Source organism: Oryctolagus cuniculus, chromosome 2 (assembly GCF_964237555.1).
Source record: "Oryctolagus cuniculus chromosome 2, mOryCun1.1, whole genome shotgun sequence".
NCBI classification, from domain to species: domain Eukaryota; kingdom Metazoa; phylum Chordata; class Mammalia; order Lagomorpha; family Leporidae; genus Oryctolagus; species Oryctolagus cuniculus.
In genome coordinates, this window is record NC_091433.1 from 141798250 (window position 1) to 141824642 (window position 26393).

At 41.4% G+C, this 26393-nt stretch overlaps 1 protein-coding gene across 1 annotated transcript in view; it reads right to left on the reverse strand.

The window, feature by feature from the left end:
- REL (REL proto-oncogene, NF-kB subunit) overlaps positions 1–26012 on the reverse strand; it is a 46705-nt gene extending 20693 nt beyond the window's left edge. The window contains exons 1-4 of the mRNA XM_002709695.5: positions 25702–26012; positions 16175–16317; positions 12324–12472; positions 5253–5344 (exon numbers count right to left, since the gene is read on the reverse strand). Coding sequence (XP_002709741.2) covers positions 5253–5344; positions 12324–12472; positions 16175–16317; positions 25702–25723 — 406 coding nt within the window. The 5' untranslated portion in view covers positions 25724–26012. The remainder of the gene's footprint in view (positions 1–5252; positions 5345–12323; positions 12473–16174; positions 16318–25701) is intronic.
- Positions 26013–26393: the final 381 nt, after the last annotated feature.

A 26393-nucleotide genomic window follows, 5' to 3' on the forward strand; every position in this document is an offset into this window, starting at 1 on the left:
CACTGTCTAACTCTGCCTGTCAAAAAAAAAAAAAAAAAAAGTTTTAAATACTTTTTTTCAAAGATTTATTTGTTATCTGAAAGGCAGAGTTACAGAGAGGCAGAGGCAAAGGGGGAAGATGGCAGAGGTGTGGGCAGGGAGAGGGAAAAGGAGAGGGAGGTGAGGGGTGGTCTTCCATTCGCTGGCTCACTCCCCAAATGGCCACAATGGCTGGAGCTGAGCCGATCCAAAGCCAAGAGCCTCTTCAGGGTCTCCTACATGGGTGTAGGGGCCCAAAGACTTGGGCCATCTTTCATTGCTTTCCAGAGCCATAGCAGAGAGCTGGATGGGAAGTGGAGCAGCCAGGACTTGAACTGGCAGAGCCCATATGGGATGCAGGCACTGCAGGCAGTGGCTTTACCTGCTATGCCACAGCATCGACTCTTCTGCTAAACATTACTAATTTCATTATTTCAATGTGTCATAAATTTTAATTGGTTCTTAGTGTTTTCAGTTTTTCAGGGGAGTTAGAATTTATTTGCTTGGCTTAATATTAGAAGTGCACATTTTAGGTCTTATTTCAATATTCTAGGAAAACAAAACACGTGATAATTATCTGCACAGGTCTATTTTACCCATCCTGTTTAAATTTATAACCTTGCTGATTCCTGGCCCCATACACTGCTGGCTTTTTTTTTTTTTCATTAACAGTTTCCATTGTCAAAAGTGAAATTTTATCTCAGAATTGTGAGAAATTCATCTCAGAAGACAATTACTGAAGAATTCATTGATCCAATAGATGTTACAAAGCTTTTAATGATTAATTGCTGACAAATTATACAATTAGGAGCTTAATATCTCAGGCTTAAGGGAACTGAGAAGGCCTTCAGGATATTTCAGATAAGGAAAACAGCTTGAACATTTTTGAGACACGCATAAACAAGGCATGTTTATTGATCTGGTATGTTCATTTATTTTATTTTATTTGTTGAAAAGCAGAGTGACAGAGAGGTTTTCCATCTGCTTAATCCCAAATGCCTTCAACAGCCAGGGCTAGGCCAAAAGCCAGGAACCAGGAACTCCATTTGGGTCTCCCTATTGGACGCAGGAACCCAAGTACTTGGGCCATCATTCACTACCTCACAGGCGCATTGGGAGGAAGCTGGATTGGAAGCACAGAGCAGCCAGACTTGAAACATGCACTCATATGAATATGAATATGAATTCATATGAATATGAATCCCAAATGGCAGTTTAACTCTGCACCACAATGCCTACCTCCATTTATTCTCCCAACAAATTTTAATTGAGTCTCTACCATTTGCCAGATGCTGAACTATGTGGCAGAGATAACACAGAAGACAGTCATGGGGCTGGCATCATTGTAAAGCCATGTCTTAACACACTGTACCATGATGCCGGCATCCCATATCAGAGAGCAGGTTCAAGTTGTGGCTGCTCTACTTCCAATCCTGTTCTCTTCTAATGTACCTGAACTGACTCAAGTACTTGGGCCCTGCCATCCATGCGAAAGACCCAGATGGAGTTCCAGGGTGCCGGCATCAGTCTGGGCCTGTCCTAGCCATTGCAACCATTTGGGAGTGAGAGATGTTGAGAGATGTTCTATCTCTCCCTCTCTCTTTAACTTTGCCTTTTAATAGATAAATCTTTTTTTAAAATGCAGAATCCCATGAGGCTGGCACTGTGACATAAAAGATTAAGCCTCTGCCTTCGGCATCCCCTATGGGTGCCAGTTTGAGTCCCGGCTGCTCCACTTCCAATCCAGCTCTCTGCTAATAGCCTGGGAAAGCAGTGGAAGATGGTCCAAGTGCTTGGGACCCTGCACCCATGTGGGAGACCTGGAAGAAGCACCTGGCTCCTTAGCTTTGGATCAGCCCAGCTCCAGCCATTACAGCCATTTGAGGAGTTTACCAGTGTACAGAGTATCTCTCTCTCTCCCAGTCTGTAACTGTGCCTCTCAAATAAATAAATCTTAAAAAGAAAAAAAAAAAAAAAAGGGCAGACCCCCAGACCCCCAAGCCAATCCTTACCAGATCAGTAGGAAGGTGGTCTAGGATATATATTTTTAACCAGTGCTAAGGGATTCCTATGTGAGAGGCATTGCTAAAGCTGATTTGGAGCCACTAAAGGCTGTTAAGCAGAGTTCTGTATGAATAATGTTAGAAGGATCTTTTGAATGCTTTGAAGGAGAGTAAGAACAAAGGCAGAAATATAGGTTTTGAGGCTACCAACAATACTCCAGGACAAAAATGATGAACGCTTACATTCCTACAATGGGAGTGAGAAGAATGAAAAGGACTGCACTAAGAAGGGTTGGGGTGGGTGAACAAAGTGGTTCTTCTGGAATAGTTTAGGGTTCATGAAGAAAAGCAGTTTAAAAGAAGATAGGAAAGATATGTTGGAGCTCTACGTGGATGACTTAGAATGTGGGGCCATTTAGTTTCAAAACTTTATAAAGCGCCACTGCAGGATTCTGATAACAATACTATGCTAAAGAACTGTCCTAAAATTATTCTAATGGAGAAAAACTACTGCTACACAAATTGTAAGATGATGAGTTCCTAAGCCAGGGAGGTAGCAAAAGAGCTGGGGGAAGGAATGGATGCTTAAAAACAAAACGTCCTGAACAGAAAACATAAATACTATGAAGATAAAATTGGCAAAATTGTTCCTTCCCTAAATCTATGTCCACCTAGGCAGCACTGAACAGTTATTAAGACTATCAATCTTGGAGCTAGGTGACCTGTGCTTAAATCTGGGATCTATCACTCAAGACCTATATGATCTTGAGCAAATTACTTAACATTTCTTCACTTCTCTTTTCTTATAAAATGGAAACATTAATTATAGTACCTACCTCACAGACTGTTGAAAGGATTAAAAGAGGTAAAATATGTATACTACCTACCAAGAACTAGTTTAAATGCAATAAGTGTTTATTATTAATATCATGCCTAGTTCTAACAAACTAATTTCCACAGCCATCATCTTCCTAATGCCTTTACAAAAGTCAAGAAACCTCAGTTTGAATTCCAGCTCTGCTACTTATATTTGCTGTATAACTTGGGACAGTCACATACCGAAGGCTCAGGTTTTATCTTCTGTAAGGTGGTGTTATTTCAATGATTAAATAAAATAGTGTACATAAAACACTTAATATTTACTTCCTGAAATACAAAGCACTTAATAAATGAAGCAATTATTTATAATGTCCTTGCTTTACACTGCATCTACATTGTATGATCTTAAAAATTCAGCATTAAATACAGCAACAAATCAAAAACAATATAATTTATTTGAGAGAGACAGATGGACAGACATGAAGAGCTCCCATCTGCTGGTTTATTCCCAAAATGCCTGCAATGTCCAGGAGCCCTGTCCAGGTCTCCTGTGAGGGTGGCAGAAACTCAACTATTTGAGCCATCAGGGCTATCTCCTAGTTTCTGCATTAGCAGGAAGCTAGAGTCAGGAGGCAGAGCCAGGTACTCTGATGTGGAACATGGATATCTTAATCTCTAGACTAAATACTCATTCCCAGTGAATAAAATTTTAAGTGAGCATACTCTCCTGACATAGAAATATCTCACTTCTAAAATTCTGTCCTAAGGAAATAATCATACAAAAACTCAAAGTGTATATTCAGTGGAGTTTTTTAATTAAAATGAAAGCAACCTAAATGTTCACTAACATGGCTAGATAAACAAATCAGTTTACCCAACAAAAGAATATTCTGTTAAAAAAAAATAAAGTGGATTTGTAAGCAGTGACATGGGAAGATGTTTAAGATACTCTTGAGTGGAAAAAAATGAAACAGTAAATAGAAAGTATAGTATGATTCCCTTTACATTAAAAAGCATGCCTATATATGACTGTATTATATAAAGGACAATCTAGAAAACATATCAAACCTAACAATTAGTCTCCTCTGGCAAATAAGACTGAATGGGAAGAAGGGAACTTTGCTTTCAGCTTTATATTAAATAGTAAGAAAAATAAAGACCTAGAGAAAAAAGATGGAGATCTTATAGTTCATAAAAACAGTACTTGACTGTGAGCATATTCCTTATATTATCAAATTCCTTAAATTATTCTTAATATATCCAGGAATAAAACAATATAAGGATGTCTTAAATATGACAAGAATTCTATTATTTTAAAACTTTAGATGTTGAACTCCCAACATGCATATTTAAGTAGCTGCAGAAGACTTGAGAGTGGAGAATTTATTCTAAATATGGACACCAGCATCTAGCTTCATTGTCATTTATCTATCTATCCACACAGAGTGCTTACAAGTATCAGGTACTACACCAGACAGTGTTAAAAGTATAAATGCCATCCCTTATAAAATCTACTAGATAGTAAATATCTATCCATGCACATAAATGGACTATGAAAATATTTTGTGTGACTTCTATTTCTGTACTACTTCTTCCACAGTGGGATTACATTCTGGTGTTGAACATGCCCTTGAGTAAAATGTACTGATACAAATACAGTACCAATTCAGCATTCAGAAAGGAAAGTGTATTTCTCTGTCTCTATGTCTACCTATAACTCTTTCAAATAAATAATATAAACCTTAAAAAAAAAGTTTAGGGAGGGGATGCAGCACTGTGGTGCAGCAGGTTAAAGCCCTGGCCTGCAGTGCCGGCATCCCATTTGGGTACCAGCTCAAGTCCTGGCTGCTCCACTTCCGATCCAGCTCTCTGCTGCCCAGGAAAGCAGTAGAAGATGGCCCAAGTCCTTGGGCCCCTGCCACCCATGTGGGAGACCCAGAAGAAGCTCCTGGCTCTTGGGTTTGGATCAGCTCAGCTCTGCCTGTTGCGGCCATTTGGGGAGTGAACCAGCTGATGGAAGGCCCCTCTCTCTCTGTCGCTACCCCTCTCTGTAACTCTTTCAAATAAATAAATAAATAAATAAATAAATAAATAAATAAATAAAAAGGAAGTGCATACTGTCTGCTGGAAATGGCATAAGGAAGGCCACAATCAATGAAAATCAGACATTTTGAGAAGGTTTCCTTATTAAAAATGACACTCTCCACTGACATTATAAAGCCTTGTCAGCATAATATATATTTTTTTCAACTGTGAAAGATTTTAAATATACTTCATCTTCATGTATAGGTATAAGTCACAAAGTAAAAAGTACAGAACTTAAATTTTTAAACACAGGCTCAAGACAAATAATCATTTTACACAGTAAGTCAATATCCAAATAAAAGAAATTGCTAGAGCAATCATATTTACCATTGAAGGGATTGATTCCTGCGCTTATTCTTGAAATAATAGCTTCTTTTACTTCTTTTTTCTTTACACATCGAATACCCAAATTTTGAAAGCTACAATGAAAAAATAAAACTTTCTGAAGTGCATTAGAGTTAAACAGAGGAATACTGCAGAAATCAAGTATGTGTCCAATACTAAAGAGTTATTATGCTGTCAGATGATACTGAAGATACTTCAGGGATACCGAAGCATGAGATGAACTTCCAGTTGCTATGATAAAGATGTGAGAGTAAAAAAGTAGGGTAGTGCACGTAGGGGACCCGGATGAAGCTCCTGGCTTCCACCTGGCCCAGCCCCGTCCGCTATGGCCATCTGGGGAGTTAAACAGCAGATGGAAGCTCACTTGCTCACTCCCTCCCTAACTCTGACTTTCAAGTAAATACATAAATGTCTGGGAAAAAAAAAAGTGGGGTACCACCCAGTGCTGTGGTGTTAAACTGGCACTTTTGACTCCAGTATTCCTTATACAAATGCCATTTGCTTTTGAAGCTGCTCCACTCTGAAACAGTTCCCTGCTAATGTTACTGGGAAAGTCCAGGTGCTTGGACCCCTACCACCAACATGTAAGACCAGGATGGAGTTTCTGGCTCCTGGCTTTGGCCAGGACCAGCCCCAGTCCTTGCAGCTATTTGGAGAGTGAATCAGCATATGGAAGAGATCTTTCTCTTCCTCCCTCTGTCACTCATATAAATAAATTTTTTAAAAAATAAAGTGGAGTTACTTCTAGAGAACTGTTAAAAACAAGATAACATATATAGTACTATATCATTTTTACATTAAGTATTTTACTATTACATTTTACTTATATACTTCTGTCAACTATATCAAAGTAAGTAGAAAGGTAAAATTGACTTTCCAAACTGATAATCAAATCAGTAAAATCTGCATATCTGATCATGTAAACCAAAAACTGTAAAAATATGCCCACAGCCTGATTACATTTTAAATCATATCTGTATAGGTTAGCAACATTTTTTTTTTTATTTTTTTATTTTTTTATTTTTTGACAGGCAGAGTGGACAGTGAGAGAGAGAGAAAGGTCTTCCTTTGCCGTTGGTTCACCCTCCAATGGCCGCCGCGGCCGGCGCACCGCGCTGATCCGATGGCAGGAGCCAGGAGCCAGGAGCCAGGTGCTTTTCCTGGTCTCCCATGGGGTGCAGGGCCCAAGCACCTGGGCCATCCTCCACTGCACTCCCGGGCCACAGCAGAGAGCTGGCCTGGAAGAGGGGCAACCGGGACAGAATCCAGCGCCCCGACCGGGACTAGAACCCGGTGTGCCGGCGCCGCTAGGCAGAGGATTAGCCTAGTGAGCCGCAGCGCCGGCCTAGTTAGCAACATTTTAAAAATCCAGTTATTATATGTGAAATCTAATTTACTGACCTTTAAGGTCTCACAACACGAGGCTGGCACAGAACCAGCCAGATTTATGCAGGGCTCTCTAGCTGACAGCAGTGCTGCCAGTCTTCCTATATCTATCTGATCATGCCACTCATTTATGCTGTCTAGCCCTACAAACATTTGATTTTCAAGCTATGACTTCACTGCTGATAGCAATGAAATGTTTTGTGCTATGTTATATGAAGCTAAAATAATTATTTACCATTAGAAAATACCAAAATTTGGGGGGTTGGCATTGTGGTACACAATGGGTTGAGCCATTGCCTGCCACACCAACATCCCATTTGAGCACTGGTTGAAGTTCCAGCTGCTCTGCTTCTTATCCAGCTTCCTGTTAATGTGCCTGGGAAAGCATGAAAGACGGCCCAATGGCGTTGGCCCCTGTAACCCACATAAGTCACACTGATGGTGTTTCAGGCTCCTAGCTTCGGCCTTGCCCAGCCTTGGCCATTACCGCCATTTGGGGAGAGAATCAGCAAATGGAAGATCTCTCTCTCTCTCCCTGTCTCTAACTTTGTCTTTCAAATAAAATAAAATAAATCTTGAGAAAAGAAAATGCCAAGATTTTTTAAATTAGAGGTTTAACACTAACAATAATATTTAACAAAAGTTTCAAAAATGTCACTTGTGGAAAACTTCTCAATAGCTACAAATATTACTAATTTGCATGTGTGTTGTACAGATGATGGTGGGGGGAACTCCCCCACCACCACGAGTCATACTTGTTCCCACATGGAAAAACCATGACATCATTAAAGTTGGGTGGGTGTGAATAAGGAAGCAAAACTTAATTATAATAACATTACTACTTGTTCAAACCACACAGGGACTTGCAACTTAAGACTCCATTCTTTGCCTCTCTCCACACTCATGCCATCTTATGGTCATTCTCCTCATAGTCACACTTGCGATTTTAGTATCATTTAAAATATCTCTCACATCTCCTTACTTTGCCTTCAATAAATTAAAAATAAAATTGAATTCTTAATCCCTTCTTGACACTATAGTTCTCTTTCTCAATATTGTTCCATTCTCCAAAAGATTTAGTTTGATTACTTTGACAAAAGACTTTATTTATTTATTTATTTATTTATTTATTTATTTATTTTTGACAGGCAGAGTGGACAGTGAGAGAGAGAGACAGAGAGAAAGGTCTTCCTTTGCCGTTGGTTCACCCTCCAATGGCCGCCGCGGCTGGCGCGCTGCGGCCGGCGCACCGCGCTGATCCGAAGCCAGGAGCCAGGTGCTTTTCCTGGTCTCCTATGGGGTGCAGGGCCCAAGCACCTGGGCCATCCTCCACTGCACTCCCTGGCCACAGCAGAGAGCTGGCCTGGAAGAGGGGCAACCGGGACAGAATCTGGTGCCCCGACCGGGACTAGAACCCGGTGTGCCGGTGCCGCAAGGCTGAGGATTAGCCTAGTGAGCCACGGCGCCGGCTAAGACTTTATTTATTTAAGATTTACAATGACTGGAGCTGCACCAATCTGGAGCCAGGAGCCAGGAGCCAGGAGCCAGGAGCCAGGAACCTCTTCTGGGTCTCCCACGCGGGTGAAGGGCTCTACAGCGGGATCAGAAGTGGAGTAGCTGGGACTTGAACTGGGCCCATATGGGATGCTGACACCGCAGGTGGCAGCTTTACCCACTACCACAGCGCTGGCCCCTTGACAAAAGACTTTAAAGAGGGGCCAGTGCTGTGGCATAGTGGATAAAGCCACTGCCTGCAGTGCCAACATCCCATATGGGCTCCAGTTCCGAGTTCTGGCTGCTCCATTTCCAATTCAGCTCTCTGCTATGGCTTGGGAAAACAGTAGAATATGGCCCGAGTCCTTGAGCCCCTGCACCTACGTGGAAGGCCCGGAGGTTTCTGTCTCCTGACTTTGGATTGGCACAGCTCTGGCCATTGTGGCCAGCTGGGGAGTGAACCAGCATATGGAAGACCTCTCTCGGTCTCTGCTTCTGCCTCTCTCTGACTCTACCTTTCAAATAAATAAATACATCTTTTAAAACAAAACTTTAAAGAATTCTTTAGTTTAATATGGTGGTTAGATAGCATTTGAATTTTTCATCTAATTAATATTTGACTGCTATTCACAAAGTATTAGAAGTAGTAGGTAGTTCTGAAATTCTGACATGAGGAATTCAAGAATCAAAGAGATTACCTGAATCAATTATTCACTCATTCACAGTCATTCAACCAGTTTCAAGGTTCCTACTTTATAAAATACTCCAAAAAGTAATGGGGATATACAATCCTGTCCTTCATTGAGTTTACAGTCTAGCAAAGGGGTTGGTAACCTGTAAACCCAGGGCAAACCCAGTACCCTGTTTTTGCAAATAAAGTTTTACTGGAACACAGCCAAAATAAATTGTTATCCTTATTCCAAGAGCCACATAAAACCATTAAAATGTTTTAAATGGAGGCAGGGGTAGACTATATTTTTTTATTTATTCTTTTTTTAAAAATATTTATTTGAAAGTCAGAGTTACAGAGAGAGAGAGGAGGAGGAGAGGCAGAGAGAGGTCTTCCATCTGCTGGTTCACTCCCCAACTGGCCACAATGGCTGGAGCTACACCTGAAGCCAGGAGCTTCCTCCGGGTCTCCCACAAGGGTACAGGGGCCCAAGGATTTGGCCATCTTCTACTGCTTTCCCAGGATACAGCAGAGAGCTAGATCAGAAGTGGAGCAGCCGGAACTCCAACCGGTGCCCATATGGGTTGCCAACACTGCAAGCGGCGGCTTTACCCGCTACACCACGGTGCCGGCCCCTTTATTTATCCCATTAAGATTTATTTATTTAATTGAAAGAGAGAAGAGTAAGACAGAGAGAGAGAAAGAGCTCAGTCTACTGGTTCACTCCCTAACAGCCCACAACAGCCAGGGCTGGGAGCCAGAAACTCCATCAGTTTCCCATGAGGGTAGCCGGAACCCAAGTACTTGGACCATGATTTGCTACCTCCCAGGCGCATTAGTAAAAAGCTGGATCTAAAGTGTAGAATAGCTGGGACTCAAGCAGGCACTCCAATATGAGATGCAGGAATTCCCAACAGTAAATTAACTCACTTTGACACAATGCCTACCCCAGGGAATAACATGTATCTTAAAAGATCATTTTGGGAGCTGGCATTGTAGCACAGCAGGTTAAGTCACCATCTGCAATGCCAGCATCCCCTATCAGCACAAGTTCAAGTCTTGGCTGCTTCACTGCCTATCCAGTTCCCTGCTAATATGCCTAGGAAACCAATGGAAGATGTCCCAAGTACTTGGGATCCTGTCACACACCTGAGAAACCTACATAAGCTGTTGGCTTTGGCCTAGCCCAGCTCCGACGATTGCCATCAGTTTAGAAGTGAACCTCTCTCCCTGTCTTTATCTTTGCCTTTCAAATAAATAAATACATCTTTAAAAAAAAAAAAAAAAAAAAAAGATAATTCTGGCTAAAGCGGAGGAAGACTGAGGGGGAAAAGTACAGTTAGAGCTAATACAAGACCAGTCAGGAAGATATTCCTGAAGCCCAAATTTAGACTTTTGTAGTAGGATGGTGGTGATGGATTTCATTAAATGGAATGGATAGGGCCTGCACCATGGCTCACTAGGCTAATCCTCTGGCTGTTGCGCTGGCAACCAGGGTTCTAGTCCCGGTTGGGACGCCGGATTCTGTCCCGGTTGCTCCTCTTCCAGTCCAGCTCTCTGCTGTGGCCTGGGAAGGCAGTGGAGGATGGCCCAAGTGCTTGAGCCCTGCACCCGCATGGGAGACCAGGAGGAAGCACCTGGCTCCTGGCTTCGGATCAGTGCAGCACTAGCCATGGCGGCCATTAGGGGAGTGAACCAATAGAAGGAAGACCTTTCTCTCTGTCTATAACTCTCTCTCTGTCTCTCTCTTTCTCACTGTCTAACTCTGCCTGTCAAAAAAATAAATGGAATGGATAAGATTCAAGAGCTATTCAGAAGATACCTGTTAGTGATTCAATGTGTATACCTATGTGAGATGTAAGGGATGACATTCATGTGTAAGGCTTTTATAGCAACCACTAACATAGGACATTGGAAGATGACCACTTTTGAGGTGGAAAGAAGCATGATCACAGTAAGATTATGGTTTGGGGTATATTCTCTTTGAAATGCTTTTTCAATACCATTCTCCACTGAAGGAACTCCTTGGCAAAAATTGATGACTTTAGGTCTGAGGCCAAGATAAGTACAAATCTGAACACTTGGTTATGTCACAAAGAAGTGCTCAGAAAAAAATGAGAACATTCCAAAAGGACACAGAAGACAGTTGTAAAGGCTTGCACTGGTCAAATATGGATCGGTTTGATGCCAGTAATGGACTATAAAACAATGGATATAAGAATCCATGAAACTTTTTAAATAAAGGGCAAGAAAAGTTCTTATTTATAATCAAATGTCAATATGACAAATAGAAAAATGATTATCACTGTCTCTCCCTCTCTTTGACTCTGCCTTTCAACTAAGTATTTTTTAAAAATTTCCTACTAGAAAATTTTTTTAAAAGATTTATTTATTTACTTGAAAGGCAGAGTTACAGAATGGGAGAGACAGTGGGAGAGAAGGAGAGAAGTCTTCCACGCTGGGTTCACTCCCCAAATGGCTGCAACGGTTGGAGCTGAGCCAATCTGAAGTTGGGAACTTCTTCCGGGTCTCCCACGTGGGTGCAGGGGCCCAAGGACTTGGGCCATCCTCTGCTGCTTTCCCAGGCGCACTAGCAGGGAACTGGATCGGAAGTGGAGCAACCAGGACTTGAACCAGTGCTCATATTTGATGCTGGAGCTGCAGGCAGAGGCTTAACCTACTATGCCAGAGTGTCAGCCCCTAGACATATTTTTTTACACTTGACAAACAGGCCCATCTTTTGGCAGTCTCACCAATATAGAGTTACGTATTTTTTTTTTAATCTTAGTATTGTTTCATGTTAGTTTCATAATATTCTAAATATTCTAAATAAAAATTCTAGAGTTTTCCAGTTAGTTTGCTTATATTTAGCAATTTTTAAGTTAACTACAAATGAAAAGACAGAGTAAAAATTTGTTTCATAAAATTTTCAAATGAAGAAAGAAAAATCACAGCATTAGGTCACTTTACATTTTAGGGGCGAGTATTTAACATAGCAGTTAAGTTGCTGGTTAAGATGCCTGTATCCCATATTGGAGTGCCTGGGTTTGAGTCCTAGCTCTGCTCCTGATTCCAGGTTCCTGGTAATGCACACTCTTGAAAGCAGTAAGTGATGACTCAAGCCACCCAAGTAAGAAACCTGGACTGAGATCCCAAATCCCAGCTTCGAACTGGCCAACCTTGGCTGTTAAGGACATTGGGGAATGAACCAGTAGATGGGAGGATTCTGTCTATTCTGTCTCTCTGCCTCTCAAATTAATAAACAAAAAAAAATGTTTAAATAGTTTTATATAGGATCCCTGCTAACGATTATGAACTGTACCTACTAATGAAATATAGAAGGGTAGCTCTAATACAAATGCTAAGAAAATTTTATTGTACACTATAGAAATCAGAAGTAGAATGAAGGATTACTTTAGTCTGCTAACAACAGATGATCATGAATAGGAAATAAAGCATGCTATGTTCATTGTATTCATGAAGATGTCTGTGACTGTACTTACAACAAAGGTCTACGTTCTTGTCCAAATTCTGCTTCATAGTAACCATCTCTGCAGTCTTTTCCAACTAAATCATGAGGATGTGGCTTATATGGGTCATTTTTTGTAACTAATGTAATTCTCACTTTTCCTTTTCCATAATAGTTGATAATCTGAAAAAGGGGGGAAGATACATATAATCTATTAATATATGTCATTAGGAACTGATTTACTACTTAAGAGTTCAACTTACACAATGTATTCAGCACTGCTAAATAAAATCTAACTGACTAGCATCTGCAACTTAGATCAGACTTTCCAACACAAACAGGGAAGAACTCACCACTCAGTTTCTTCTTCTTTTTTTTTTTTTTTAAAGATTTATTTACTTTAGAGGCGTAGTTAGGTAGAGAAAGAGGGAGAGACAGAGAAACAGCAAATTAGCAAGCAAGGGATAGATCTTCTATCTCTGGTTCAGTGCCCAAATGGCTGCAATGGCTAGAGCTGGACCAGACTGAAGCCAAGAGCCAGGTGCTTCCTCCCCATCTCCTGTGTGGGTGGCAGAGGCCCAAGGACTTGGGCCATCCTCTGCTGCTTTCCCAAGCACATTAGCAGGGAGCTAGTTTGGTAGTGGAGCAACCAGAACTCTAACAGGCACCCATCTGGGATGCCAGTGTCATAGGCCACTGCTACACCACAACATCAGCCCCGTCAGTTTCTTGACATATTATTTTTTGCCCTTATTTCAACTGGTCATATAATTTGATTCTACTTTTAAAACAAGTATAGTTATATCAAAATTTTGTCATACACCATGATATGAAATGTTGAGGCTGGCATTATCACGCAGTGGGCTAAAATGCCACCTGCGACACTGACATCCCATATGGGCAACGGTTAGAGTCTCAGCTGCTCCACTTCCCATTCAGCTTCCTGCTAATGTTCCTCGGCAATCAGTGGAAAATGGCCCCATGTTTGGGCCCCTGCACTCACTTGAGAGGCCCATATGAAGCTCCTGGCCCTGGCCCTGCCCCTGCCATTGTGGCTATTTGGGGAAATGAATCAGTGGATGGAAGATTGATCGATCAATCTCTGTCTCTCACCAACCCTCCCTCCTTCTCTGTAACTCTGTCATTCACATAAATACATCTTTTTTTTTTTTCCAAAAAAAGAAGAAATTTTAAGTCACAAATGCCTTGCTCTAAAATGCACTTTCATACCATTAACATCCCTGGAAAAGTATATGCTTATGCCACACTGAAAATGATAGCATCACATGATATAATTATCCTAAATATGACATTTCAATTCACAAAAATAGTTCAGCATATTAATATCCAAGTGTTTACTGTATAACAGGCAATAAATCAAATTGAGTTTAACAGGATTAAGTGTCACAGAGAAAATATACCTAGGATACTCAGAATAAATGGGACAATGGCATGGGAGAAGCAGGAGGCCACTCTGAGATGGGAAGAAAATAATGTTTACTTTGGAAGACAGTATATTTGCAAGAACAAAGCAGGGAATTTAAAAACCAGCAAACTACAAAGGAACAAGGTAGTGAAGAATGGGTGGTTTACCAAGTAGAGGGTACTGAAATCCATAATTTGGAATTCAAATAGCAACCAGGAAGTATTCGTTGCCTTTCTGGATGAAAGCAGGTAATCACTCAAGACTATATAATAAGGTAATGTAGAACTCAAGTTATAAAGCATTTAGCATCTATTGGAATGGTCAGGATAGACATAGAGTAAGGTGAATTATTATAAGAAGTTAAAAATGACTAAAAGCAGTTAAGAATGGCATTTTCTTATCTTCTTTTTATTAGCATATCATGTATTTTAATATTTAAATAAAAGATCTTAGATAACTACTATCCACCTCACTGCCAAAAATGTGATAAAAATAGAAATTAGGAATTCAGTAAATAATTGTATTGTTGGTTTATTGTGTAATTCAGCAATTCTTTTTCAAAAAATTTTAAAGGTTTATTTTTATTTATTTGGAAGACAGTTACAGAGAAGAGGAGAAATAGAAAGAGAAAGAGAGATCTTCCATCCACTGGTTTACTCCCCAAATAGCTACAATGGCTGGGGCTGGGCCAGGCTTAAGTCAGGAGCCTGGAGCCTCTTCTTGATCTCTCAGGAACGTGGATTCAGGGGCTAAAGCACTTGGGCCAACTTCTGCTGGTTTTCCAGGCACATTAGCAGGGAGCTGGATCAGAAGGGTAGCAGCTAGGACTTGTACTGGCGTCCATATGGGATACTGGCATCATAAATGGAAGCTTAACCTGCTACACCACAGCATCAACTCCCAGCAATTCCCTTTAAATTCAGTAGAATTTTTGAAAAAATTTATTTATAAAATAGAGAATTAAAATTTGTTGATGGAAGATAAAGTAATACTGTTTGGTGCCAGCAGTGTGGCGCAGTGGATTATCTGCAACACTAACACCCCATGAGCGCCAGTTCTAGTCCTGGATTCTCCACTTCCAATTCAACTCCCTGCTAATTCAGTAGAAAATGGCTCAAGTACTTGGGACCCTGAACCCATGTGAGAGACTAGGAGGAGTTCCAGGCTCCTGGCTTCAGTTTTGGCCAGCTCTGGCTATTGTAGCCATTTGAGAAGTGAACCAGCAGATGAAGATCTTTCTCTTGCTGTTGCTCCTCTCTCTCTAACTCTGACTTCCAAATAAATAAATAAACCTATACAAAAAAAAAAAAAAAAAAAAAAAAAAAAAGTAGGCACTGTGGCCTACTGAGCCTCCGCCTGCAGTGTCGGTACCCCATACAGTTCATGTCCTGGCTGCTCCTCTTCCAATCCAGCTCCCTGATATGGTCTGGGAAAACAGTAGAAGATGCCAAAGTGCTTGGCCCCTGCAACCATGTGGGAGACCTGGAAGAAGCTCTTAACTCCTGGCTTCAGATTGACCCAGCTCTGGCTGTTGTAGCCATTTGGGGTGTGAACCAGCAGATGGAATATCTTTCTCTCTGTCTCTCCCTCTGTCTGTAACTCTGCCTCTCCAATAAATAAATAAAATCTTTGAAAGAAAAAAAAAAAAGTGGGCCAGCACCGTGGCTCACTTGGCTAATCCTCCGCCTGCGGCGCCAGCACCATGGGTTCCAGTCCCGGTAGGGGCAGCGGGTACTAGTCCCGGTTGCTCCTCTTCCAGTCCAGCCCTCTGCTGTGGCCCGGGAGGGCAGCGGAGGATGGCCCAAGTGCTTGGGTCCCTGCACCTGGCTCCTGGCTTTGGATCAGCGGCAGCGCCGGCCGTAGCAGCCATTAGGGGAGTGAACCAACAGAAGGAAGACCTTTCTCTCTGTCTCTCTCTCAGTCTATAACTCTACCTGTCAAAAAAAAAAAAAAAAAAAAAAAGTGATACTATTTCAAATCAGCCAATGACCCAGAATATCAGAGACAGGCAACAAAAGTAAGGAAAAACAAGGGGAAAAATTTTTTTTCATAGCCACTACAGTAGCCAAGTGATTGCAGGAAAAATTCTGGTTGATCTCTCAAATCCAAATCTAATCTACAGAATAACCTCAGCTGCCCCTGTAAGGAAAGAATGCTTCTTCCTTGTTAGTTTTGTGTTCCATGACAGGGAACATGATTCAAAAGCTGCCAAGGTAAACACTGTGACTCACTCTATTTAGTACACAAAAATCTATCTACAGTGCGGAAGATGCTGTATCTTATTTATGTTATGTCCCTAGACATCAATCTAATACAGATGAATTAAAAAGAACAAGGAAAGAAGAAAAAGAAAAGATTTATGGAGATAACTGTGAAGAAACTGAGGACTTAATATAATTGCTATAGCTAAACTATGAAGCAACTAAGAGTGAGACAGACACAAGAGAAGGGTCTATTACCTGGATAGATGGGTATGTTCGGTTGTTGTCTGTGCTGTGCTCCCCTGGAATGCTGCCTGCTGATCGTCCTTCACATTTGTATCTGAAACGCATTCCCCTCTGTCTGGGTTGCTCAATTATCTCTATATAGGGGTTATATCCACCTAGAAATTAAGAAAACCAGGGGCAAGGGGGTTAACATTAATAGATTTTAATGCCCTTTTTTTTTTTTTTTTTTTAGCAGCAGAGTAAAATAGAGATTTTCCTTTCAACATTAAATAACAATGTTGAAAAGACTGGGTGGGAAAAACATATTTTTTCCCAAATTGAGCTTCTATGTAAGGTTAACACAAGACATTCAAATCACATAAATTGGTCACATAATTATTGCTTACCATCTTGAGCTGTTGCCAATAAGTTCTGAAATAACCACTTCAGAGATATCTACTTCCTAAATGAGACCAAGCAGAAGGGTTTTCCCCAAAATCCCCCAAGAAGGGTGAAGATAGTTTTCAGAAGTAAAATATTACACTCTAAAAGTGAGTATGTATATTTAATTGCTTGCCTTTATATTAAGACACTTAATCATTGATGAAAAAGACCACTCATTAAAAATGGATTTAAGTCCTTGTCCACTGGAACATTTAAAGACTTGTACGTAAGCATATCAAGGGGCTGGCACGCGTAGCAGGTGAGGCTGCCACCTGCAGTGCCAGCATCCTATATGGGCACCGGTTTGAGATCCAGATGCTCCACTTCTGATCCAGCTCTCTGCTGTGGCCTGGGAAAGCAGTGGAGGATGGCCCAAATCCTTGGACCCCTGCACCCATGTGGGAGACCCGGAGGAGGTGCCTGACTTCGGACCAGCCGTTGCAGCCACCTAGGGGAGTGAACGAACGAATAGAAGACCTCTCTCTCTCTCTCTCGCTCTCGCTCTCGCTTTCTCTGCCTCTTCGTTACTTTGCCTTTCAAATAAATAAATATCTTTAAAAAAAAACCCCGCAAAAACAAAACATTTACACCTCTACCCTCTTCTAAATCATGCAAACAAAAGTTCAACAAAGACACTCAACCGTGCTGACAAGTAGAGAGTTAACAATGTGTTTTATTTCTGGTGTGAGGATTTCCTTATTTTGTTTTTAAAAAAGTCGCCTTAAATCAGTTAGGATTCCTAAATTCTCACAATAATTTATCCATTTCACTAAGGTTTAACCTGTTAGAATGCAAGCAATCTTCAGAAACAGCAGCAGTGTGGACCTTATTAGTGTACTATGGGGAATTCTACCCAGCTACCTCTTAACACTAAGATCCTGGAAATATTAAATCACCTCTCCTGTAAAATGGGGAAGATAATAATAATAGCACCTTCTTTATGGGTTTATTACGAAGATTACAGATTACATGTTTTAAATTCTTACCAAGTGTTACACACATAACAGATATTTGATAAATAGTATTTCTTGTTATTTCAGATGCTTTCTTTAAACAGTGAATAAATGTACATCATGTATCACCACTGCTATTTTAAAGGGCCGTACAGAACAACGAGGCAAACACACATTTTAGACTACGGGGGGACAAAAGCACTAACAAAATTCAGCATAAAATGATAATAAAAGCAAGAGTAAAGAATGCCTAACTAAGTCACAAGAAAAAACAAGTAAGAGGAGAGATAAAGACAAAGAAGGAAAGATAGGCATTCTAGAGAAAGGAAACAGTGTGTCCACAAAATGAAGGCTTATTTAAGAATCACCAGTGGAAATGGAGTGCACTTTTCCACTCTCAGAAAGGGAACCAAGGGACCAGTGAGGTGGTACGGCATGTTAAGCCACTGCCTGCAATGTCAGCATCTCATATGGGCATGGAGGTTCGAGTCCCAGCTCTTCCACCTCCAATACATTTCCCTGTTAATGCACCTGAGAAAGCAGTGGAAGATGGCCCAAGTGTTTGGCCCCCACCACCTATGTGGGGGATTCAGACTGAGTCCTGGCTCCTGGATTTCACCTGTCCCAGTCCCAGCCATTGCAACCATTTGGGAAGTAAACCAAAGAATGGAAGCTCTCTAACTCTGCCTTTCAAATCAATCATTAAAAAGGGGGGTAGAAGGGAGAGAAAGAATCAAAAGTCAGAGCACACTAAGCAACACAGGTTTTATTTTACATGGGACAGGGAATCAATGAATGCTATTATGCATGAGAATTTTATGAACAGATTGGCATTTTAGAGTAAGAATTACAGAGGCACAGAACTATAAAGAAAAAGCAAAGTTATCAGCTTAGAGACTACTAGAGTAGTAGTGCTCCTTACCCTCAAGGAATATGTTTCAAGACTCCCAGCAGATGGCTGAAAATACATATTGTACCCAATCCTATATATACCATGTTATTTCCTATCCACACATACCTGTGATAATTTGTGAATTCAGTGCAAGGAGATTAATAACACTTATAATTAAGTAGAATAATTATAACAATATGGTGTAATAAGTTATTTAAAACTTATCTCAGAATTTTCCACTTAACATGTTCAAACCACAGTAAAGCAAGGATAACAAACTGTGGAAACTGAACCATGGGTAAAGTGACAACTGTAAAGGGACCAATGATGGTTTGAGTTATGGCAGTGATAATAGGGACAAGTATTATTTAAAAGATAAAACTGATAGTACTTGGTACCTGAACATTGGATTAAGAGAAATTAAAGAGAAATTGATGGGTCCATGGTCTCTACCTGGATTACTGAAGAAAATATTAATGTTATCTTTAATTTTATTCTATCTGGTCCATATTCCTTATATTTGAATCTGCTAACTATCTGCTTATTCAAAAGGCAAAGAGCCAGAAAAAAACATTTTTGGTTAAGATTTATTTGAAAAAGTTGCAGAGACACAGATAAATACACACACAGATATCGCTTCTCAGCCTTTTGGTGAAGATCAAGTGTGGGGAGAGAGAAAGCGAGAGCGAGAAGGGGAGAGGGAGAGGGGAAGAATTTCTTCCATCCACTGGTTCACTCCCCAAGTGTCTGCATCAGCCAGGACTGGGTCTGGGCCAGGCTGAAACCAGGAGCTTCATCCGGTCTCCCACATGGGTGCAGGGACCCAGGGACTTGGCCTTTTTTCCGCTACTTTCCCAGGCACATCAGCAGGAAGCTGAGTTGGAAGTGGAGCAACTGGGACTTAAACCAGCACCCATATGAGATGCTGGAATTGCAGCTGGCGGCTTAACCCACTACACCACAATGCTGGCCCTAAGAAACTGACTTTTGACCCAATCAAATCTGATACTTATTTCTTTTTTTTTTGTTTGTTTTTTTGTTTTTTTGTTTTTTGTTTTTTGACAGGCAGAGTGGACAGTGAGAGAGAGACAGAGAGAGAAAGGTCTTCCTTTGCCGTTGGTTCACCCTCCAATGGCCGCCGCACCGCGCTGATCCGATGGCAGGAGCCAGGATCCAGGTGCTTTTCCTGGTCTCCCATGGGGTGCAGGGCCCAAGCACCTGGGCCATCCTCCACTGCACTCCCTGGCCATAGCAGAGAGCTGGCCTGGAAGAGGGGCAACCGGGACAGAATCCGGCGCCCCGACCGGGACTAGAACCCGGTGTGCCGGCGCCGCAAGGTGGAGGATTAGCCTAGTGAGCCACGGCGCCGGCCTGATACTTATTTCAATGTTACTGAAAAATATAAGGCATATAGATAAATATTTCACAATTTTATATGCATATTCTTATATATTTCAAATTTTGCTTTCAAAAATTTTTTAAAGATTTATTTATTTGAAAGGCAGAGGGAGAGAGGTCTTCCATCTGCTGGTTCAATCCCCAAATGGCTGCAATGGCCAGAGCTGGGCTGATCTGAAGCCAGGAACCAGAATCCTTCTCCAGGTCTCTCGTGGGGTGCAGGGGCCCAAGGACTTGAGCCACCTTCCACTGCTTTCCCAGGCCATAGCAGAGAGCTGGGATGCTGGCACTGCAGGTGGTGGTTTTGTCCACTACGCCACAATGCCGGCCCCTCAAATATTTCTTATTCATATTTATTCTTGCAGGAATATTTAATACAAAGTACATTTTCCTCTCAATAGGTCCAAAATCAACAGCATTTTTAAAGTGACATTGTAAGTAATTTGTGTGGTTGAGTTAAAGGTCAAATAAATCCCTGCCCACTACATATTTAAAGGTGTCTTGATGGGAAACTGATATAAGAATGACATCATAAATGGTAAGTGGTTAATTTTTTTGGAGGGGAGAGTGTAAATGAAAATGCGAGGCTCACTTTGAGTACCCAAAGTGAGCATTTAAAAGATTTCATTGGTTACATGAACTTCTTTAAACCAGACAATATGAATGCAAAAGTCTACAAAGAAAAGGAAAACAGTTAAAGATTTTAAAATAGTGAAAATGATATAAATATTAAGTATCATATAAAGTACTTGAAAATCCTTGAAGTTTATGTTTCCTATTACAGAACTTCTTAATTGGTAGAGTCTCATTAACAACCAAGTAATAGAATTTATTATAATATCCTACATACCCTTAGCTGGAAATAATCTCCTCCTCCTACAAACTACCACACGTATTTTGTTCATAGCAATTATTCCAAAGAACTATTTTAGGGAAGGCTTGTTTTATTTGTTCTTGAAATAAAGCTACTTTGTTTTATTCCCTCAAACTACCTGAAGGCAGAAATTTTCTTACTCATTAGTGCCTTTTACACAGAGGACATTCAGTAAATATTTGTTGAGTGAACTGAAAAATCTAAAGTTTCTGTGTTGTACTAGTTATTCAAACATTAAAGAACTGTTTTAGTGATTAGATTTTCTTTTAGGTTCCGCTGCTATGAAAAAAATACTGCTTTGTAGCTACTACAATTGCTACACTTTTATAATTTGCTCATACCATTCATATTCTGATTTCTTTATCTGTAATTATTTAAAAAGAACTACCCAGCTATAAATCACAAAATGTACAATGCACCAGTATCTCTTTCCTCAGTGCTCTATTTTTCAGAGCCATTCTTTTTGAAGATAAAAAAATACTAAAATTTAGCCATCTGTGGAGCTGAAGAAGGTAAATAAAAACTGTAGAACTGGAAGGAAAATGAGTACTGATAAGACAACTACAAATCACCAGTTTTGAAAAGCACTGAAATGTCCTCAAGATCAGTTCTAAACAAGTTGACTACTGCTTTTCTCTTTGACCAATATGATGTGGAGTTGGAATTGACCCTTACCTTTTGCACAGCATTATAAAATGCTAATACAAATCACAATAACATCTGAAATACAACCCAACTGTTTGCAAATATATTTATGTTTTTATTTGTACTTAGGTTAAAAAGTCCTATAACAAAACAATGCCTATTTTAATACTTAAGAATTACATTAAAATAAAAAGTTTAAAATGGATTATCAGTTGTCAGAAATACACATTAACTAAAATCTTATCGCTAAAATTAGGAAATAATAATAAGTGCACTGGAAATTTTTTAATTACAAATAGTAATTATACAATTTTGAAGCACTTTTATATACATTTCTCATTTGGTACCCTTAATCTTCATAAAAACTGAACAAGAATTATTATCCTATTTTACAGTTCAAAATTATATGAAGTTATAAGAAAATGCAATTATGAACATCAGCCAGTTGAGGGCTAGGATCTCAGGATGCCAAATTTAGAAAACAACCAGCATCAAGGCAGCTGGGGGATATAGTCACAATTACTGATAGAACAAATAACGTGCAATCTAAGATATACGCAAACTAATTTACGAAGATAATGGATGGATTTTGGTACAGACAACGAAATCCCCAGGAAAAGTTCACTCTGGGGTGTCTATCAGAACCACCTAGGTAACTTTTCCAAAATATCTGTGCCCTGACTTTGTCTGAAATCTGAAAAGAAACAGAAATCTTGAAGAGTAAATCGCAGACATATTTCTGAAAAAGACTTGCAACCAATTCTACGACATTCTGGATTAAGATCCATGGCCTTAAAACATCAAACAGTGGAATGAATGATGCATATATCTAGAGAAGCAATCCAAAAATTGAGGACTGGGTCATGGGTAAGCTGTATGGACTGGGTCATGGATAAAATAGGAAAAGCAATTCTGGCTACTTGCAACCCCTTTTTCTTGCCCACTCAAAAAAGCTTCTTTAACTACAAGCAAGCAAGACAGATGTGATTATAGGGAAAGACTTCAACTACTGTAATTTACTTAAAAAAAAGTCACTTGCAAAATAAATGTTTTAATAATAATCAATATATACTTCTTGCAATACAGCATACAAATAATTGTTAGGTCAGTGTGCCAACACCCCAGTTGAGAGATGTCCTAGACAAGACTGCCTCAGACCCAAAGGAGCAAAAAGGGATAACAATAAATACTTTTCTAAAGATCACCTATATTCACTAGGAAAAGAAAATAAAATTTCTTCTGTTTTACTCAAGTGGGTTTATATAGGGTTAAAGGTGAGATCTGTTCCAATATAAAGCTGACTTTCAACTGGACCTGAAAAACCTAAGAAAGGGAATTTTCTGATACATCTATGACAACAAAGTAAATAAAAGATGTAAAAGATTTTGGCAATAGACCACGGGGGAAATCAAGTCTTGAAAAACCTTTCTACCTATCAGTGATAACTAGAGAAATATCTTAAAATATGAATTTCAGATAAACAATTTTTTGTGTAAGTGTATTCTATGTAATATTCAGTCATGTGTCTACAAAATGCAGAGAATGAAGGTGACAGAAAGTTGGAAAGAAATTCTGTGTCCCTTAAACTATTTGAAAAAAGATACTACACACCTCAGATGTTCCTAATTATGATTCATTATCTGAACCCCTTCTTAGTCATTTCATTCGTTCATTCCCTTTATGTCTATCATCTAACACCTTTTATGCCACTGCTATCTCTATACTTTTTCGTGTGTTGCATTTCTGAAACATCTGTGGGCTTTTACTTGAAAAAAAAAAAAAGAAGTCATTTGCTTTAACTACCCATTCCTAACTTCCAGCTTCATTATTAAAGATCATGTTGCTTCATGCTCACATCTATTTTTTCCCATTAACACTACAAAGAATTGTTAAGTAGTGAGGTTTACATAGACAATTGCTTCATGTACTACCTATTGCATGACATAGCAGAACCATATGCTAAAGAAAAATGTGAATAAATTATATAAATGTTAAAACATTTACTAGAGATAGTATTATCAGTAAACAAAGCCATGTTTACTAGAACAATGAGAGACTTCAAAATCAGACATAAAATACTTCATTTTACTTATATTAAAAATATATGAATACTTGCTACCTAATTAGGTATACCTTAGACAGGTCTGGGAACATTTTTCTTCACTATGCCTATTCAACTTAATTGTGTCAAAAGACTGGAATCACGGTGTGCTAATTTTTAAAAAGAGAATGAAAAAGTTTAATAGAATCCAAACTGTGAAATCTAAAACAATGAATCCGATGATTTACCTGAACAAACTTTAGAACCATGTATAAAGTTCTAGCTACTGCTGGCACTTATTAATTCTGCTTATGAGATTATGATCTGTGTTCCTTTTACATTAAAGACATCACCTACTCAATCGCACATACCTATTTACATATGACATCCGGTGAGAAATGAAGAAATGGTCTCACATGCTTGGTAATCAATAAAAATATTTTTTGAGGTTTTAATACCTTACTACAAACACAATCTAAATTAGACTATGATACACAATTTTTTTTCTGTTTGTTAAACTGCTTCAAAACAGGACAGGAATATTTAGTCAATCTTTTTCTCCAAGTTCTTTCTATCTAAGTAAAATACACCCAGACTCCTTTAACATTTGTTCTGCCTAGTGGTTTCAAACTAATTTAAATAACTTGTTATGTTTTAAAAGAGTTCCACTTTAATGTACCTCCAGAAAGACCAAAAAACAAACACCAAAAGGTATGACCTACAACTTGCAAACTTTTAAAGCTTTCCATTTAATTTTTCCCTTCAATTTAAAGAATCCTTAGTCCTCACAACAGCACACAATACAAAATTATTAAAAAGTTAGAAGGTATCACATTTTAAAATCATGCAAATCTTAACAATACTCTAAAGAATGTTTTTTTTTCTGTCTTTTGGAAAAACTCATAAATATTACATTCATGCAATAGCTTAATGAAGTGTGCTCAAATAGCCAGCCCCCCCTTTTTTTTTCACTTAAAACGCTCAGAATTCTTTACTACTTTCAAATAAAATCTTTCTGATAACCAATAAACTAAACAAACAGCTGTAGTTATCTGTATACTTTTAAACTAAGTGTGCTTTGAATGTATGAATTTATAAGATTACCTGAAAGTGTGGGGTCACCTAAGTGGGTAAAGGGAAAGTTGAAATATTTTAAACTCCACTTGAATTCTCACATGAAAACCACAAACTGAAATCAAATGTCATGTGAAACACCCCAATTTCCTTTTCAGCCTACAGCCATCGCAATGGCACTGCAGGGCTAGGCCCTTTAAAGAGGCTCCTTACGCTTGCTACTTCCTCTTCTCGACTCGAGGCCGGCCGGCTACCGAGGGTCACTCACCTGGGCCGGCTGGGGGACCGCGGGCCGAGCGCCAACAAGCCCTCCCTTTCGGCCTCCGGGCCTCTGCTCACGCTGCTCCCGGTACCTGCAAACGGCCCCTGGGCAGCCGCGGCCACCGGACTCAGCCGCCCTGGGTTCCCGGCAGCCCTGCTCCGCGGCTGCAGACGAGCCTGCCCCCAGCAGCCCTGCAAAGCCGCTTCTCGTAATAAACGCGTCTCACCGCCCCAAAGCGAGAGACCCAGGCATTTACGGACGGCCAACAAGCACATTAAACAAGCTGGTTGTTTTCACGAACACCCATTATGTTAAAGCACAGATATTAAAAAAAAAAAAAATCCTCGTTCCCTCTCTCATTTCCAACAAGGCGGTGGCGGGGAACTCAATGTCTCGGCTCGGTAACCTCGCAAAGTACGTGCGCCCGATTTCCCGGGGAAAATGCCCGACTTGGAGGACCAAACTTTCCGCTGGCGCCCGGCGAACCCGCCAGCGGCCACCTGTACAGCCGCGCCGCGCTCGGCCGACGGTCAGCGCGAGAGCGACCGCCGCTCGGCGCCCGACGGGACGAGGGCGCACGGCAGGCAGGAGCTCGCCCGAGGTCCCACGCTTCCTCATTCTCGTCCTAGACCCCAAGCCCACCATTTCGATACCAAGCAAGGCTCAAGGACGCGCACTCTTGGGCCCCCTCCGATCCGGACGGAGGCTTTCCTCACCCTGGCATCCCGGCGTGGGGAATTTCTCAGGTTTCCGGTTATGAAACTGGAATCCAATTACAGAGTCTGGCTTTGATTGCGCACGCAAACCCTGAGGCAGGTAACTTTTTCAAAGCCTGACAATTTGCCAGACGAGGCGATCTTTTAAGACGGAATCTGCCCCGATCCCCCCGACCCTCAGGGCAGCACGACCCCTACCCCCATCCCCCAAAAGAGCCCCCTTCGCTCCGGCCCTCGGCACCCAGCGCCGGGAACACTCACCTGAGGCCATGGCTCCGCTCATCGCGCCGCCCGCACACAGGCAGCTCCCAGCGTCCCGGCCCGAGGCGGCCGCAGACAGTCGGCCCGCCAGTCAGTCAGTCAGTCAGGAGGCCGCGGGACCTCTGCCGGCTGGACCCCAGTCCCCCGGACCACCCCCCGAGGCCTCCTCCTCCTTCCCGCCCTCCTCTGGGTTTGCGGCTCACACCTTCCCACCCCCTGAGTTCTCGCGCTGCGGGTCACCAGCGTCGCCCTTCCCGGGTGCCGGAGCCAGGGCCAAGGGGGCGGAGCGGGACGAGAGCCCAGCGCCGGCCGGGCCAGGAGGCGGGCAGCCAGGCGGGAGGGGGATTTCCCGCGGCTGACGTAGGCCCCCACGCCGCCGCCTTCCCCTGGGGGCGTGGGGCGGGGCGTTCTCGCGGCCGCGCGCGTGGCCGCCCTCGGCGGTCTCCGCCCCGCCCCGCGCGCGTTCCCGCCCCCGCCGCTGCGCTGAGGGCCTGGCAGCTGGGCGGCCGGCACGGGAACCCGGGATACTCGGGAGCGCCAGGGATCGCCCGGAGCCCGGAGCGTGAGAAGGCGGGCAGCTCCTGAGAAAGCCCCCTCCTCCAGGTTGTTCTTCCGAGCGAGTCTTAAAGTTCAGGAGCGGGTGGGAGGGCGCGCTGACGTGAAGAGGGCCGGCCGCCCGGGAGCGCGTGGGG